General features: G+C 40.0%; 1 protein-coding gene across 3 annotated transcripts in view; it reads right to left on the minus strand.

Annotated features, from left to right (window-relative positions):
* Positions 1–5,725: 5,725 nt before the first annotated feature.
* Positions 5,726–19,114, minus strand: part of GRAMD3 (GRAM domain containing 3) — a 41,237-nt gene continuing 27,848 nt past the window's right edge. For 2 of the 3 annotated variants that reach the window (XM_004949694.5, XM_025144973.3), the window contains exons 6-14: positions 16,163–16,258; positions 15,196–15,267; positions 14,994–15,074; positions 14,210–14,321; positions 12,883–13,005; positions 12,605–12,692; positions 12,121–12,222; positions 10,254–10,347; positions 5,726–6,950 (exon numbers count right to left, since the gene is read on the minus strand). In XM_004949694.5, coding sequence (XP_004949751.2) covers positions 6,909–6,950; positions 10,254–10,347; positions 12,121–12,222; positions 12,605–12,692; positions 12,883–13,005; positions 14,210–14,321; positions 14,994–15,074; positions 15,196–15,267; positions 16,163–16,258 — 810 coding nt within the window. In that variant the 3' untranslated portion in view covers positions 5,726–6,908. Of the gene's footprint in view, positions 10,348–12,120; positions 12,223–12,604; positions 12,696–12,882; positions 13,006–14,209; positions 14,322–14,993; positions 15,075–15,195; positions 15,268–16,162; positions 16,259–19,114 lie in introns of all 3 variants that reach the window. The other variant, XM_046905511.1, reaches the window with a different exon arrangement.

A 19,114-nucleotide genomic window follows, 5' to 3' on the forward strand; every position in this document is an offset into this window, starting at 1 on the left:
AGTATTGCTTACCGTGCAATGATATTGATGGGAACACTGTTGCAAAGTAGCTTTCTTTTGGCTGTATTATACTGAAGGAAAACACAAACTGCAGTGTTTATTTTTACTTGTAAATATACACAGCAGCTGCCTTTTTTTATTGGTGCATGTTAAAAATCCCTAACTGCAGGCTTTGAGCTGCTGCTACTCCTCTGTGTTATTGTATCCTATCACAGTTTCTAAAAGCAGGGGGAATAGCAGACTGCTGGCCCTGGAACCAGGTAATGCTACTTGCCAACAGTAGATTGCCAATTGGATTTTTGCAAATGGCAGCCCTGCAGTGCTGAATTTAAAGCAACTGGGAGAGTGCTTTTATCTTCCAGCACTAACAGAGCAACCTATTAGTATCATATCAGGCTGTATTCTCGTGGTGTTTCCATCATTCCAGCCTGCATGTTGTTATTAGATGCTGGCAAAGCCACGTGGCTACTGGAAGTTTTAATTCATGGCTGCTGCCCATGTTACTGTATGAGGTGGTGCACAAACAGGCGTGTTCCCATAAAGGTTCTCAAAACTGGTTACTCTCTTCAAGTCTCTGCATTAATCTGCACAAGAGTTAGGTAAAGAATGTATGAATTGCATAAAAGCTTTCTCCTGGCTCTCTTCTGAAGGTGTTATTCACAGCAGTGCGATACACGCTTGTGCAATGTCTGTCTATTCTCTGTGTGGAAGAGAACACACATGTTTAAGACTTTAAAAGACAAAAATAATAGTGCTTCAGCCAAGTGCTCACCTCCAGGGGATAACAAATCATTTAAGAAATACATTGGTTGCTCACTACAGCACTACAGTAATAGTAATATTACTATTACAGCGTAGCGGTAACACCTGTACATGTGCATTGAAATGCTCAGGTTGTTCAGCAAAAGGCTTTTATTAGAAAGAAGTCCAGGGAGCTGGGAGTGTTCTGAGCCTCTCACAACAAAAGGGTATGGAGTGGCTGAAATGCTTTCACAGAAGGGCAATGAAAGTGGCGAAGGGACCAGAAAGCATAACTTACCAGGAGTGGCTGAGGGAACTGAGGCTGTTTAATCGGGAAGAGGCTCGGGGGAGAACCCACTGCTTCCTACAAATACCTGAACGCAGTTTGCATAGGACAGTGTTGGTCTTTTTCCTGGAAGAGAAGCCTGGAAGATGTGCTTTCCACAGTCAGGAACTTGGAGTTTTTCAGATGAGCTAATTGCAATTATCGTTGACCAGAAAGACCGTCTGTCCGTCTCCAAGTCAACGAACATCCATTTTTTTTTTTTACTGCATGTTAGTTGTATCACTTCGAATCATTTTACGGGAAAGCAAATAAGGACCTATCTATCTTCATGCTAGTATCATAAACCGATATCACAAAGCAATTATTATTCACATGATTAATCTGTGAGAGAGGGTTCATGGTTCACCAGGTACGTAGTAGGAACAGTACAGGCTGACTTTTTTCTCACGTTGCTTCTGCACCAGCATAAAGCCACGTGTGCACATTGCCACACCGGTGAGCTGAAAGCACTCGGAAGATCCAGAGCTGTGTACTGCCCTGCATGGCAGGCCCAGCATGCAGGGGGATAACTGAGTTACTCATTACCTTTTCTTCTTGGAAGGACTTCTTCTTTATTCACGTGCAGATAATGCGAAGAAGCTGGCTTTTAAGTTTGTACTTGAGAGTACATGTGAGTGATTTTCCTTTAGCCTCTTGCTCAGTACCACTAAAACGCCTGCACAGTGGAAAACTGCCTTCACAGCATCATTAAGTAAGAACAGCAATTAACAGAGGCCTTTCTTGTGTGGCGCCGAAGACGAACAAATCCTTGTTACTAAGCTCAATATGGAATATCACACTGTCAGAACAGGATGCTCTTTGTATAACGTCATGCGTGAGCTTGCTGTTTGTTAAATAATCATGGAAAAATATATCTTTTTCAACTATAAGGATGTTAACACACTTTTAAGCACCGGCCAAAAGAAGGCAGTACAGAAACTGGCAAGGCAAGCATATTACACACATAATAAAAATAAAATACATTGGCACATACTCTGTGCACAAAGGATAAAAGGGAAAAATGTAGGGGGAAAAAAGCTGTCCACACTGTGCTCAGAGGCTGGCAGCCAGCAAGCATAAAGAGCATGGTATGCATTTGGAGGGCAACTATTTCTAAGGCATTCTTCGAGAAGCAAATTCTTCCCAACTCTATTTTAACTGCAATGCCTACTCAGTAAACACCCAGCCAACTTCAGGTTACTTCTCCGGGAACAGTTACCCTGTTCCAAAAGCTTTTGGCTTCCCTTCCAGGGGAGGGAAGTTTTTCGGCAAGAAATCTGCCCTTTGTGGTGCAAAAGTGATTTTTGCAGAGCACACATCACTTTAACAGTGGATATCTGAAATGTCATTCCACTCTTTGTATCAGCCAGTCTAGTTTAGGGAAGGCTTCGCTAACATACAGCTGCCTTGAATGCCTTCAATAAGGCCAAGTGCCGGGAGCTGCACCTGAGTCACACTGACCCCAGGCAGCAGCACAAGCTTGGGGATGAGTGGTTGGAAAGTTGCTCTGTAGAAAGGGCCCTGGGAATGCTGGGTGACAGCTGGCTGAACGTGAGCCAACGTCTGAACATCCTTAAGTTGTGCCAGGGGAGCTTCAGATACATGTGAGAATGAATTTCTTCAGGGAGAAGAGTCCCAGTGCCGCAGCCCCCACCCCTGCTGGGATTTCAGAGACGTGTAGATATGGCACTTTGGGATATGGTTTATTGATGGGTTTGAAACGTGCCTTATTTGGTAGTGTTGGGTGATGGTCGTACTTGATGGCCTTAAGGGTCTTTCCAACCTAAACAGTTGCGTGATTCCATGCTTCTAAGTGGAAACTCGAAGGTCAATAAAAGCAGATGGTCAACATCACAGCAAAAAAGTATGTACCACTGAAAGGTCTGTATTTTGGGTGGGAATAGTTACCATGATAGGCATGTTAGCATCATAATACTTTGTGAAGCTCAGGGATTAAAAGCCTGTTAAGTGCTATTGAGTGAGTCCACATGCTGTACGTTGCTTTATTTTATGCTTTTTTTTAGTTGAAATCTAACAGTGCTACTGATAAACAGAATAATCCGAGAGACAACTAAATGGAATTTATTGGCATATGTTTTGTTGTGGTTGTTCACTCAGCCATCGTGAAATGTCACAGTTATAAGATGGGATCATATCGAATTTATGGCTTAAGACAGCCAGAGAAACAAACAATCATAAACTGAGGTTTGTCAAGAAAGATCAGCCCATTTTTCTCCTTGAGCAAATCTGCATGTCGGGCTCTGACAGTCTCACCAGGCAAACTGAAAGCAGGTCCTGCCAAAACCTTTTCAAACAGTATTATTCCTCCTCTGTACACGAAAATCACACAGAGGTACTGAGCACGAAAGAAACTATTTGCTCAGTGTTCTGCATAAACAGCCAGCTTTTTCATCATATTTATTGCACGTCACACCTGCCCTGTGGAGGCAAAACCTCACGTATCCTTTGGGCATAGCAATTCACAGGCAGCTGCAGGTAAACCAGCTGAGCCATCACCTTCAAAGGCCCGTAAAGCACCAACCCAGAGGTTTATTTAATGTCAATCAGCTGACTGTTAAGCTCAAAGTCTGGAAATGAAAGAGCAGGTGTAAAAGGAAGCTGGGAGCACTGCTACATAACTGCACAAACAATCAGTGATGGCATTAAAATCAAGCACACGCACACGAACCCATTTGTATTCTTTGCAAATGCCAGCCAAGCTGCTGCCATTGGTTTTCTGCTGAGAAGGGCCTTCAACATTTGCTTTCCCTGGAGAGTGAACTTCACATGAGTAGCAGCATACATGTGATGTCCCTCAGGCCTAGCCAGTTCAGGCAAGTAATGTGGCAGAAAATGAATCCTACAGCCCCTCAACCACCCCTTCTCTCCAAACCCACACTACTTCATTTTCCCATCCCTTCTCCTTCCTGTGAGAATGAACAATAGCTGGGAGTATGGCAGAGGGAATAAAGGAAAGAAAAGACTCTTCCTCTTGGCAGCAGTCTGCAGTTAGATGAATTCAGAAATACCAAAAGACCGCGCGTATAACATATTCCATTCCTTTACACCCCATCCCCAGGGGCTATCAGTTATTTGGTCTAAGTCCATACCCGTGAAGAGGAGAAAACCACGTTGTAAGGACTTTTTATTTGCTGGGTATTGCCAGAACCAACTGTGGAAAAGCCAGGTCCTGCCTAGGACTCCCACCTGCAGTCACTGAAGTGCCTTGGCACATTCTTCAAAAGCCATTTTCTGGGAAAGAAAATCAAACACCATTTTTTCCCCCTCCCTTAGAACTCATAGGAACTGAAGCACGTTGGGCTAGGACTAATAAGGAAAAATAATTGGCTCAGCAACTACAAGTAGGAAATAATATATTCCTGATGCGGCCCTGCTGCCTTCCACACATCTCCAGTTTCCCAGCAGCTTGTCAGGACCCAGCACTACCCACAACAAGATGCCTTGCAGCTACTGGGACCTAGTCCTCATTTCTCCTGCCTTTAAGTTGTGAGGCACAACAGACACACGTACCTGAAACAAATTAAAAAGAAAAAAAGAAAGTAGGAAGGAAGATGAAAAGGAAGGATGCTTTTTTATCAGCCTCATCCTACCCCTAGGAAAATAAGGAGCGAGGCTACAAACTGAAGAGCTGAGACCACAGGCAAAAGCTCTAAAACTGCTGCTTCTTCCACTGGAGTGCAGTTTGCTTCTTCCCCATGTGAGACACGGCTGCACACCTTTGTCCAGACTCACCTCCCCTAGCGTGCAGCCACACAGGCTAAAGGACACGCTCTACCTTTCGCCTCTACAATTACTCTGTTTGCTTATGGCTGGTGATAAGCCTGCCTACAGGCTTAGCCTGCCTGCTTTATGTAATATTCTCTCTCTCTCGTTTTTATATAGCAAAGCACATCCTTGCTGATCTAAAGGAGTAGTAAGCAAATTCAGACCAGCTGATGGATATAATTAAATTACCTAGATGCTCCTCTGACAGAAGTGACTTGTGACCTCAATTTTTAAAGCACCATAAATAGAACTGCAGCCCTTATATTGAAACAGACAGAAGAGACCTCACAGATTTCTAACCAAGTACACTTAGATGGAAACTTGTGCTAAGCAACCATATCACAAAGCACAAATGGATCTCTCAGCTGCCTCAACATTATTCATCCCTTATCCCTCAAGGAGGAAACATCTGAGAAAATTATTAACGTTTCTTTACAAGAGGCAAAAAAGGGGAAATTCGATCATATTGTTTTGTCTTTCCGCTCTGGGAAGACACTGAGTATGACTGAGTAAGTGGAAACACACAGGCAGGATGCAGGTCCTTTGCACTGGGTACTGAGTTCTACACGTACTTTGTACTGTGAAGATTAAGCCTACTCAGATCACGAGTATCGTGTTTGATTAAAACTGATGGATTCATAGAACCACAGAACCATAGAATGGCCTGGGTTGAAAAGGACCACAATGATCATTGAGTTTCAACCCCCTGCCATGTGCAGGGTCGCCAACCACCAGACCAGGCTGCCCAGAGCCACATCCAGCCTGGCCTTGAATGCCTCCAGGGATGGGGCATCCACAGCCTCCTTGGGCAACCTGTTCCTGTGCGTCACCACCCTCTGGGTGAAAAACTTCCTCCTAAATCATAGCACTGAGTTGCTTGTTTCAAAGAAGTTTATTTAAACAAAGTAAGGTACATTTCACAGAAATGGTTATAAAATGCAGAACATATATAAACAGCTATATTGCACATACAAGTTGTCATTATCCTAAATATTGCTTTTTCAGATGAACCAGTCTGCTCTGAGAATCAGAAAGCTAAAAAAATCTGAAACAGTTATCCCGTTAGGTAAGGTGAAAAAATATTGTGCCATAACAAACCAGACGTCCATCTTTTCTTTCAGTTTAACAACGTGGCAATAAAAATAATTTCAGTAATTTGTCAGTTTCTATTATGTGGAAATATCTCTCCCATATCAGAACTAGACTTATATAAACTAGAACAGGAAATGTGCTTGCTTAGCCAACCAAGACTCCATGCAGCTCTAAGGAAAGCTAGCTGAGATCTTCACACTGATAAATTAACTTAAAGGACAGACTTAATGAGCAGACAGGAAGAACAGCTGGTTTTCCAGACAGACATGTCATACCCATAATGCTATTCACAAGCAACTTAACGGTGAGTTGGCAAGTTCACACATATTTCAAGCTTGACTTTGATGTAAAATGAATCCCCAGTACAAATGGACTTTATGCTCAGCGGTGATCCAGTGCCACAGAGCACGGAATTGAGCCTTTTTACAGCACCTGAGAGCTGAGCACACATCAAACATCCAGCACTCCACAGAATCAAACCCAGAGGTGTTTGGTTTTAATCTTTGGGATGATAAGACAGAAAGAAAAAAGCACAGCCCTGATCCATAGCCACGGTTGTGAGACACACACCAGCTCATTCACACAGCACGTCAGCATATGAATTGTGTCTGCAGTTCTTATTTACAAGTACATGAAAAGAGGCAGGAAAGAAAGGCTGAGGTAAAAGGAGTTGCACCAGGTTTGCACTGGTGCAAGGAAAGCTAAAATCAAACAAACTGTAAAATCCATTAATTATTTCACACAATAAAGAAGGAAAAAAAAAACCCTTATTTTCAAAACATGCAGACAAACGTAGTTGTTGAACAATAAAAATGACTTTCTGTGTTGTGATATGAGCATCAGCAGTCTAACCTTGGCTTGGACTGAAAATAAAGAAGCTTGAACTCTGTCCAGCAGAGCTCCTTTGGATCTGTTTGTCAAGCGAGATGAGTGAAGTCTGAAGCAGTCCAAGAACATAAGCATTTCATTCATCATCTTCAAGCAGTTTTTGTAAGTTATTCTGTATCTTAGAAAAAGAGACAAAAATGATGGGGAAACAGAAAGCGTTATACTACGTTTTTAAGAATCAAGACATTCTTCAATGTATTCTCTGTGTGCTTGTTAGTTCTGTCACACCTATTTATACCAGTGCTATTCGTATTAAGTGAGAGTATTCATATTAAATGACAAGAGTCAAAGGAAGCATCCAGATATGATCAGGCAGCAGAATGCTTAGCTGAGCAACTGAAACCAAGCTGATATCGCTTACAGGTGTCTCCTGCAACCTCCCATGGGTTCTCTTCTTCATCAGATAGGAGACAGGAGAACAAAACTAGAGCTAGAAAGAAATTTTCAATAAATCCCAAACTTTGAATTCAATCAAAACAAAATACAAGCTCTGGATGTAAAAGTCACAGCTTCTAGGTTTCAGTAATTCAAATAGTTTTAGAACAGCTTCAACTACAGAGGCTTCAAATGTATACAGCAAAATAAGGTCTTCCAACCACAAGCACATGTGTCCCTATGCTCCTGTATTGATTATACCATTGTACATTGTAATTCCTGCCCAAAGACATCACCTCTTAATCCTTCCTCATTGAACTGCTGTCCCAGATGTCCATCTTTTTCAAGAACAGTGAAAAACAGTTTTGTAAGAGCCTTACACACGAACTTCCATTTAACAAGCTATGTTAGAATAAAGAAATGAGTAAAATCAGGCCACGGTTTTCCTTCACCCACTTTTAACACTTAATCTTAACAGACGTGGTGCATTTTAACAACCTGTTAGAATTATTTACAAGCCAAAGCACAATTCTGCTAGGCCATGGGGATTTCTTGACTCCAAGTATGAAGCAGAGCTGGTAAAAATCACAAGGTCACTTGAAAAATAATAGCAGCATACTTTTGCACCGAACACTTACTAACTGAAGAGTAATTCTTCATTTTTAACCTAGATAGTTTGTGTGAAGTAGTTTTCAGTGCTGCAGCCCCACAAGAAGGGGGGAAGAGATGACAATTCGCACTGAAACTTTTGTGTTAGCTTTGCTGTTGAAGCCAGCTGAAGTCAATTACTAGCACTTTTCACCAAGACAGACAGAACAGCTGAACTGCTAACTTGAGCATATAACTCACAGGATTTCTGCCAGCTTTTCAGTGCAGTAGAGTCAAACAACATTTTAACTACTGGCTGTGGCAGCTACATGCAGTACTCATTTAACTTGTGTGAGAAGCAGCTGATAAGAGTCTTGACTGTTTTGCAATGACAAGGGTTCGATTCTGCAGACACTACATGAAAGAAGAACATGACTGAAGACTCTAATTCAGGACTAAGGGTTGCTTCTCTGGGAACAGCTGAATGCTCCAACATCCATCTGTCTTTTGATGTGTTTCCAGGCGGAGACTATGAAAGAGACTGTGCCTGCCTAGTCCTCTTGCTTTTGCAGGCTCCCTGCTGAAACAAAGCGAGGTCTTCCATGAAACGTCTTGCCATCTGCAAGCTTGTCCCAGACAGCTGGTAACTTCTTAGATGGCCTAATTTGGCTAAAGATTGTAACTACTAATCAGCTGGTAAGAATTTTTCTCTGGTATTCGTACTGTTATCATCCAGAGCATACAGAGGCACGTGCCAGCAATACTCTAGACTTCTGTACACATGGGGTGGGTGTATATGGAGGGAAATCTCTTTTTGGAAGAGACTCTCTTGATCCAGTGCCACATGGGTAACAGTGATATTATATGATCTTTACGCTAATTGAGAAACCTACTTTGTGGGGGAAAAAAAAAGGCACTGAAGAGCCTTGGCAAAAGCCCAGTTTTAGAAACAGAGGCAAAAATATCCCATCTGATTTAAGCACACAGGAATTTCAGTAACTTGTTTTCACTCTGCTTTTTTCTTTTTTTGTCATGCTTAGCCAGTTGATTCTGACATCTCCTCAACACACCTGTTCCATATGCCTATTAGCAGGTAGAGGTGTCAAAGATTTGGTGGTGGGGTGGGCTGTGAGCTGATGCTGGGGCTGCCCAGTGCCAAGTACAGCTTGTTCCAGCAGGCTCCAACGGATCCACCTCAGACACAGCAGAACCCAGCAGCCAAGGCAGTGGCACCTCTGGGAAAGTGCATTGAATACAAAGCAAAAACATCAGATGGAGAGAGGAGAGAAAAACAGAAACTGCATAGGGAAAACCAAGGCCAAGGAGGAGACAGGAGAAGAAGAGGGGTGAAGGTGTCCCATGGAGAGTATGAAGAGGCTATGTATGCCAGAACACGTGGGTGTTTCCTGAAGGTACTTCTGCCTTTGGAGAAGCCCACATCAGTGCAGGGTAAAATGCAACTGGAGCAGAAGAGAAATAAAAGGACGGAGTGGCAGACTAAAAAGTGATGTTTAGTTACAATAATCCTTACACTGAACCCCAAGAATAGCTTGGTGGTAGGGAAGAAGAGAAGTCAGGAGAGAAGATAAGCCTGGGAAATAGGAAAGGTGTTGTTCTAATATTTGTCTTTGTTTCTCACTACCTAATGAAAATATACTGATTTTCCCCAAGCTGAGTCTGTTTTGCTTGTAATAGTAACTGGTAAGCAATTTCCCTGCCTTTATCTTGATCCACAGTCCTTCTCACCCTATTTTCTTCCCCTGTTCTGCTGAGGAGGAGTGAGAGAGCTGCTGAGCTGGTGGGTCTGACTGTTGGCCAAGGCAAACTCACCACTACACATAAAGTGGAAATAAGTTCTCCCATCCACTCTTGTTCTGCACAGACTTTCAATTTCAGCAAGTGCACTTAGGCTTGCAATTAAAGAACAGTGAAGAGTAAAGGCATAGGCAAAGTTCAGGTACAGTGACTTAGACAGCTGGTGCAGCAGCAGCATTTGTGATACTGAAGAGAGGTGGATTCCAGCCATTTTGTATGAAAAGGATGACTACATATGAGTACCAGCATGGCCTTTCTTAATCAGAAAACCAAAACCCAAACAAAGGCCCCAGACAAGGCATTCTTGTTATGGAAATTTCCTGTTAAATTTAGAATCCTTAACTCTGATGGACAGAATTTAAAAAATCAAGATAATTAAATGTAATAATCATCCCTGACCTGATTGGCCTAGTAGTGTTTTTGGTGCTGAGCCACAGCGCAAGGCAAAAGAGCTACACAGACCAATGCTTGTATGCTGGCTAATTTACAGCCCCATAAATTACAGTGCATCCTCTAGTAAAACATGCTAGCTTCTAGTATGAAATCTGGGAGTGACTTGGCACCTTCAAAAAAACAGACCATAGGAATTCAGGAAGAACCTAATGAGTGCTACCAGCATTTGCATCATATCATACAAAGTTACCTTTTCCAATTTTATAAGATTAGCAGTTAACTCATCACAGAAGGCATCGGCATTGATTTGCAGGTGAGATTCCAAACGTTGGTGCACTGGATGTCTGTCAAACAGAATGAAGAGTTTTGTGTGATGGAAGTGAGGAAATGGAAAGCAGAGCTGAAAGCCACATTCAGATACGAATTATTGGAATGGTAACATTGTGAACTGTACTTGTTTACAGAAACAAAGCCCTAAGTCACTTCCGTACTTCTGACTCCTTACGTTGTTTCACTCCCCAGAAGTTTAGTGGAAATAGCTGTACAGTTTTTCATCTAGAAAGAAGCTGAAGAGCTGCCTAAGTTCTGTGTTGTGTGACTTAGAGAAAACCAAAAAGTGCAGCCCCTTGACATAATACAAGTGAACATTAGGTCATCCTGTACCCCTGCTTTAGGATTAGAACAACAGAAAACAGGACCTTTCTGTGTAAGAGTGCTTCAGATGATCCTGTTACTCAAAATATATAAAAGTGGGTAAACGGCTTTTAACATTGCCTACTACTACATTTACCCTTCTTCCCATACTATTGGTAAAATATAAATGCAAGCCTGTTTAAGATAAATCACAATTTCCTTCCTTTTAAGAACCTGGCTTTGTTATGTATGCAATCCATGCAGTTTTCAGCTGTTTTCTGTGGATCCTAAGCAGCACAGTCATTGCTCAGAATGACAGTACAACCAAGTCTGAAACACTCTGCAGAGATCTCCATTCCACCTGGCTACAGCTGTCTCGAATTTTGTTTTCTCCTGTTTTTTCAGGGAGTGCTTCTTTAGCTGCCAGCACTGCTAACTGCACTGTGGCACAGCAGATCTTGCAGTGAGGTTTAGAAATGACTAAGTAACGTTTTTCAGAGAAGCTCAGAAAAATTAAGTCATAAGAGGGAGAGAAGAGTTAATGCCAAATTTAATACTAAATAAACTCACTGTATTTTCAGTATCCAGCTGAATTCCCTTCTGTCCTAAGTTCTCTGAGGATGCTCATATGACCTACCGCTGCATACTGTCCTAATACAAATCCTTATGTGGCCTCTCCCTTTGAAGTTTGCAAATTTTCTGTTCGTGCAACAGAGGGATTAAAAAAAGAGGAGGGCAAGATCATATCCATGCCTTGAGCACAGTTACAGAATCAAACTACTAAATAATTGCTAGGAGACTTATAATAAAAGATTTGCAGTCCTACACTGCTTCTTCCTTAGATTTGCAGTGAACTGATGGTATGTTTTCTAATTTTATATAGCTTGAATATTCTGTAAGTGCAACCAGGAAATATGATTTAATTATTTTCTATCCTTCTACTCCATACTGAGAGCAGTCCTGGACACCTTTTCTTATATTTTTTTTGCTAGTTCTCTTCAAAGACATAAAGAACTTGTGGTAGTTTCTATTGTTTTTTTTTGTTATTATTTATTTTTGCAAGACATGATATCAGTCTCTAAAGAGGAGTTGGGCAGCTCAAAACTCTAAAAAACACCCTATAAGTAAGTCAGATGTATTAGCCTGAAGATTACAAAATACCTTCTGTCATTGTAGGTTAATGAAATGACACTAAGACTGAAGTCATAGTTTTTCACCGAGTCATTATCTGGAAAGGAACTCATTTCAGCAGTTCACATTACCATTACTCAGTTATCTGAAACATCCTGAAAGCAATACTACATCATGCCATATGCTTGCATTAAAAGTCTTGAAAGGAATCCTGTGAGGCTTGTGCAGACACAAGAACTACATTAAGTTTCATGAGGGCACAACAGTAACATAGATGTTTCTGAAAAGACTGGATTAGCATAAGATACTGGGTAAGTATTTTTTTTTTTTAATTGAAATAGAGTGCATCTTACTCCTTAACATGTGAATCAAAAGATGCAATGGAGATAAGACGTTCTTCCAGGACATTGATCTTATATCTCATGTAGAAGGTAGACAATATTAAAACACAGACACTGTAAGAGAAAAAAATAAGATACATCAGTTATGATTATATGGACATGGGAATGTCAGAGATACCTCAGAAATGCAACATTAAAAGACATGTAAATCATTATTTGTACATGCTGGCATTCAGATAGTTTTGAAAGTCTGAACCTTGGGTATAGCTCTGCTAAGTGCAAGTAGTTAAACTCTTCAACCATTTCTGAAGCAAAAAATCCTTAGCTTTTAGAAGTAAAAGGTCCGTTACATAGGTCTATCCTGGCATTTCTAGTTCTGAAAAGATATAAGGGCCAAAATTCTCATCAACCTCCTCTCTTTCAAGCAAAGCTGAGATAATATTAATCAACATTTAAAAATCAGAGTATCACAACAATCTTGATATTGTTTACTTACAGAACTGCATAAAATATAAGTATATGGTTCAGAGATAAGAGCTTCTGGAACTTAACTTTGTGGAAGAATCTGAAAGGTTCAGAATGACCTGCTAGGGAAAGAACACACGTTATTTTGATCAGGAAATACCAAAGACACAACGGTGTTTTGAAGCACGCAACAGGTAATATAAACAGAGAGATGAACAAGGAAGAAATCTTCCATATTAGGTGAACTGACATAACTACATGAATTTGTCTCAACTAACTTCAGGTGTGGATCTGCCCTTAATTTCCTACCATTTCGAAGGCAGTTTCTGGCTTTTCCTTCAGGTACCCATTTACTGCGTGCGTCGGAATGGACAGACTTTGTTTCAGTCTTTGAAACTTTCAAGTGAGTCTCTGTCTCGACAACGTGATAATCTGTCAAAAGCAACATTTTTCATAAAGCTGAAATATGAGGTCAAAGGAAACGATTCGTAGCTTAAGTTAGTCAAGGAATATGGCAACAGAACGATTTTAAGAGATGCATTTTTGGACACAGATAGAAAGCAGAAGTTAGTCTACTGGCCTTAAAATAATCCATGCAATAATTGCACATAATGACAAAGGAGAAAAAAGCATGTGGACTGGAAGAGAATTACGTATAGTACATTTACATTTCCAGATTGCTTAAGAGAAGGCAACCCGTGCAAGTTTCACAGATTATCACTGAATTTCCAGTCTGAAGATTAAACAGACACAAAAGCAATCTCTCAAAAGGACCAAATATGCTACAGAGATGACTCCTAATATCTTTAATATCACTATCAAATGGAGATACAGAATTCTTACGTTAAAAAGATTACAGCTCGCTTTCCCAACTTTTTTTTTTTACATACAGATGGTATCTCGAATGAGATAGAGTGAGATAGAATAGAAAAATCCAGTCACACTCAGTTCAGTTCATGTTTTACATGCACATTCTTGCACATCTTTAAGGGATTATTCTTTTTTTTCACTTATGAGAAAGAAAATTGAAAGGTCTGAAGTAGTTATCAGCCTCAAGGAAGCAAGACAGCAAGTTAAATAATCATTCAGAAGCATTCATTCCACAAGTGATGACACCACAATTTCGTTACTGCTTCATAAATACTACCAAACACTTAAAAACATACACACAGTAAATACCAAATTAAACAACCCCAAACCATACCACTAAACAAAAGAGACATTTCTTTATAACTCGAGCTACTTTACAGTAGTTTTTTTTTTTTTTAATTAAAAATGAAAAGGAAAGGGGAAGGGGTCAGGGAAAGGGAAAGAGGAAGAGAAAGGAAGCATGAACATTTGCTAAGCTGTATCTCTGACAGCATAGCTGATAAGGGGTATATGAAATAAACAGTGAATACAATTGGAGTCAGTAGTGATAATCAAGCCTGATGGTGACAAAGCTGTTATTTAATTCTGGATTACAAAGCACTATAATAAGGGAAATTCAGCTTTTGCAACTTGGAGGAAGACAATACATAACTAGTCTGCACAACTGTGGAGAACACAGACCCTCCTCCACATCAAAAGAAATTACAGAAGCAAAACTGAGAGCTAAGCTGTTCCCATTTTCTTGGAGCTCCACGACCCCACTCACCTTGGAAGCGTTCTAGCTCTGGGGTCTGTGAGCCTGTGCTGCTGGACTCCTCCATCTCTTGTCTCTGCTCCTGTACTATTCCATCGAGATCAGAATAGTCTTCATTGAAATCCTGATGGGAAAACAGTCATAGCAAGTCTAATTAACCTTGTTTCCTCTGACTTCCTTGTAGAAACTGAACTAGTAATTACATATTTAAAACTGTCTGACCAGAAATAATCTTTGATATCAAGATGTTGAGATCGTGTTAGCAAAATAAGCAAACCACTTATAACCACCAGAATTTAAGCCTCATTCCCTGTCTTAGTTTAAGTGAAGGGATTAAGTATGCCTGCAAAAGAAAGACTGCTAGACAGACAATTCCAGAACAGGCATTTCTAGAGTTAGAATCTGGTCATCAGATGTGGAGACACAGCTCTTTCAGCTGTCTGAACTGGCTCACAGTGGAAGGATTGTAACAAGAAACACTCAGAAAATAGTTAATGTCAGAGGAAGCAGCAACTGTTAACTAAGTACACAGAACTGTGAAATCTGACGGCAACAGAAATATGAAGGGCATACACACCTTGTAATATATCTAAGACATACAGAGTATATATCTAATTAGATCAAACTATACCTATACTAATCATACTCACTGCTTCTTAATGTTAAAAAAAGCTGCTCATGGAAATTTTACAAACAGATGTCATGATTTTCTTTGGTCTCCTTCCTTCAGACATTCTAATAGGATTGGCAATGACCAGAGCAGTGCAATAAAAGAACAAATATTGAAGCTGTTTACCAGGGACAGAGTTGTGGGACGATCAGCCCTGAAGCTACTTTCAACAGAAGATGGATTGGTACTGTTACCCATACTTGTATCCTGAAAAAAAAAAGCAGCAGCTTTAGCAAGAAACACTCCTACTAATTGCTCAGCACTTAGAAGTGGGAAAGCAGTAATAACGAACACAAAGCTGCATTTCTTCATTCCCACTAGTACTTACCTCAAGATGTCGACATATAGATTTTAACAGCTTGTAAGTTGTATCTCTGGAGAGCAAGGAGACAAACATATACTGAAAAACAAAAGTTCCAAAATCATTTGAGAAAAGACACACAGTACAAGCTTCCTTTCGTGTCACTAAAACTGATAGTTATCTGATCAGCAAAACCTCCTGTTTTCAAGACATTTCATGTAGCAAGGAAAACCTCCACTTCTTCTGAGACGAAGACCTGAGGTTAATCACAGGGAACACAGGACAGGCACATAAAATTTGCCATGTTCTACTGCAGAAAACAACATAGTCCAGATCTATTATTTTAATTTGTTGGTTTGTTTTTCTTAAAAACTTTGCATGCTAAAATAATAAAATATTTGCCCAAGTCCAAAAACATTTCTGCAGAGAAAATGGGTTTGTTCTAAAGCTGCTTTTAGTATAATCACATTTTCTACTGATTGGTGCAATTCCTACTGAGATTGCAGGGAGAAACTGCCTTTCGCTGCATCTAAGGTATTGCTGATCAGATGAGAGACGCAAGAAAATGCCAGAACATTGTAAAGAGCTGCCAGCAAGGCAGATAACCCTCCCTGCATGCACTTCCTAACCCATTTGTTTCTGATGCATGAGTGCCACTACACAGAAGTCTTGGAGAATGAGGAATGATAGTTTACAGGCAGCAGCTGACAGCAAGAGGTTCCATTTCTTATTTTCTCATCAAGTTCTACATAGCCCTTGTCTGACACTTGAGAAGGCAGAAGTAGCTCAAATTATCTGGTAAGAAACCAGACCCTCTGGGATCCTAAATCTAAATGACTACATGCGACCAATTCCTCTACCTGCTTAAATGACCACCTGGCGCCTTCAAGAATCAATCATGATATGAGTGCCAGTAAGTAAAGAGGAGAAAAGATGTTGAAAAATGAAAAAGAAAGCAGGCAGGGTACAAAAGCATTGTCCTCTATGTACTTACTCTGTCTGTGACTGTTGCTATGATCAGAGCATTTGGCACAAGAAGGGCAGTCTTGGTTTTCTTCAGAAGTGTCACTGAGAGCACAGGTATGCTGATCTACAACATGACCATTGCAGAATTAGTCCCAGTACATGCATACAAACCTGCATGCTGTTCCACAAGCAGCCAGCCTACCAATTGTGATAAGCCACACTTTCAGTGCTTTCCATGTAAGGATTTCTCCCCTATGTCCCTGATTACTAACAATTCATATGGAACAGGTACGGTTTCAGATTATTACTATTTCTTAACTAATTTTAGTTCTGTTTTCATCAGATGCTCTTAAACGACTAGAATCTTTGTTCACTGTAGACCTGCAGAAGAAAGTAGTCTTAAAACTAGGCATTTTGCTTAGGATCAAAAATCAGACAACAGTGTACTGAAGAATAAACATATAGCTCTTTTCACGACTTACAGATCCTTTCATTTGTAAGGGACAACTGAGTAAACAGCTTGTCCACCAGTATCACTGAGAGATCCAATACCCACATGCCCTCTGACTTATTTATATTGATTCCTGTGTGTGCTGTCCAAACTACCTACGTTTACATTGAAAAGTCCCAAATTTCCCTCCTGCTTTGTGTTTTTATCCAACCCCATTAGTAATATGCATCGTGCAATACTTCAGAGTGCTTCAGTTAAATCTGCATAGGTTCTTTCTGTAAACCTTGTATTACAAAGGACTGAATAGCTGGTATGACTTGCAGTTGAAAAGCCTCGGGCTTAGGAAGTCAGGCAAATAAAATAATTCAAGATACACACGGATGGACTACAGCTACTGTTGAAAATACCTTTGTCTCAATAGCTTGAAAAATTCAGAACTAAGATTAAAAGTGTCCAGAGACTGAGTGCTGAGTGATCAGAGCACAGAATTAAAAACACATTAATGCAGGAGAATAAAGTTTCTCTGTGCAGTTTCATAAAACTACACTAACTTTTGTACAAAGCAGTAAGTGCAAAACAATACCAAGCCATTAAATGAAAAAAAATCATCTTTTTTTGGCGATAACAAGAAATGTGCTTCATCTGGATGCAAGATAACCAGCCACTGTTTAAGCATGGCTAGACATTCCTCTGTCATCTGCAGGCCAGAAAGTCATTCATTACTAAGTACTCAGTTTTATGAAAAAATCTGTGGAAGAAGGAAAAAAGAAGGAAAGAAAAGAAGAAGGAAAAAAAGAAGGGAAAAAAAGAAGAAGTAAAAAAGAAAAGAGAAAAAAGCCAACCACAACAAAAGTGGAAGCCTATAACTTTATATTATCCTTAGGCCTATGCCTGAGTCTAAGAATCTTTAAGTCTAGAGACAATTCTTTTTCTACCAGTTATTGTAATTCTATTTTCTATCGATTATTTATTCTATCTAAACATGCTAATTCTATTTGCTCGGTTTCAGAGGTCAAGTCTTTAGACTTGGCTAAGTAAATCTCTAGGCTAAGTAAATAGACCCTCCACTATACTTTTCCTGAACTGAATGTTTTCTTGATCCAAAAAGATTTTGCAACACTTCTGTTCAAAAAAGACTGTTTCTTAAGTGTTAAGAAGGGAGCAGACATGATGCTTGTTTGACAGGAACACAAAACAAAACAAAACAGAATTGTCATGCAGTCAGAATACAATTTCCATTGCTTAAAAAAAACCAACAACAATCATAACAACCACCACCACCAACAAATAAATGAAACCTACCACTCCCAAAGATTTTTCAGCAGAAATTTTGCAAATAGCAATGATTAAAAAAAATGTGGCTTAGAAGTTTTCTAATTGGTTCAGTTCACCTCAAAGAACTTGAAGTAAGAGATGTTAATGGCATTCTGCTGCATGCAATTTTGATGGATAACATTACTGTAATCAAGACTAAAGAATGCTTAAGTGGGATTAAGTACTTGCTTACTGCACTCTTACCTAAGCATTAGATTAAAACAGGAAAATCACTGCAAGTATTCTATTTCTATCTGGAGTAATAATTATTTCAGGAAACAAGTTTACATTCAGGCATCTTGAAAAGCAACTAGGATGATACTTAGCTCCAGAAAAGACTGGAGGTCAACACATATAGCCAAAACAGAACAACCTGGAAAGACAGGTGGGTAGTAGTACAGTAGACAGACTGTAGGTAGAATAACTTGTCGTGATAAACTTAATAGAACATGTAGACCTGCTACTTCTCTCAGCAGATGGGCTATGACTAAGTTTAAATTGGTTCAAAGCCTGTGTCAAGCTTGATTTCCTCCACCCCTATTACATGACTCTTCATTATATGCCAGTTTCCCTGTTGTTTTGTTGATGATATGTCCAAAAATCTATGCCTGCTGTATGTGACTGAATCAAACACTAACGTGTGTGTGTTGTAGAGGCAGGGAAGACACCTGAAAGTACATGACCAGGTCTCTCTCTTTTCCTTTTCATTTTTCTCCCCTCTCAATGTTTTCTAAAACAAGGACCCAGGACTGACTGCACCTGGAATATCACTGCAGACACATTTTCAGAACTTATCTACTTTATCTTCTGTTTCCCCTTTGCATCATTTATATGAATATATGCGTATGCTCACACTGCTGTCACCTTACTAACATCATTTTCCAGTACTACATGACTATCATTTAGCAGCTTTTATTCCATGTCTTTCTATTCAACTTGGTAGGTTTTTATTAGATTTTAATCATGTAATCTAGCTGAGCTTGAATTTTAGAAAGCTGCCCTACAGTTTGGAGTAGGCTTATGCACATTCATTGGTGCTGCAGAGGACACAGACAGTAACTTCAATTTTAATGAAACTACCTGACAGGATAGATGCTATGAACTTAAATGACAGCATCCAGCCCTTCATTAATTTTGATTTCTTTGTTTGGCTTTCACTGACATGCACACCAACACCATATGTATTAACATACTACCTATACTTAGTTAATAAAA

Source organism: Gallus gallus, chromosome Z, assembly GCF_016699485.2.
Source record: "Gallus gallus isolate bGalGal1 chromosome Z, bGalGal1.mat.broiler.GRCg7b, whole genome shotgun sequence".
In the NCBI taxonomy this organism is placed as follows: domain Eukaryota; kingdom Metazoa; phylum Chordata; class Aves; order Galliformes; family Phasianidae; genus Gallus; species Gallus gallus.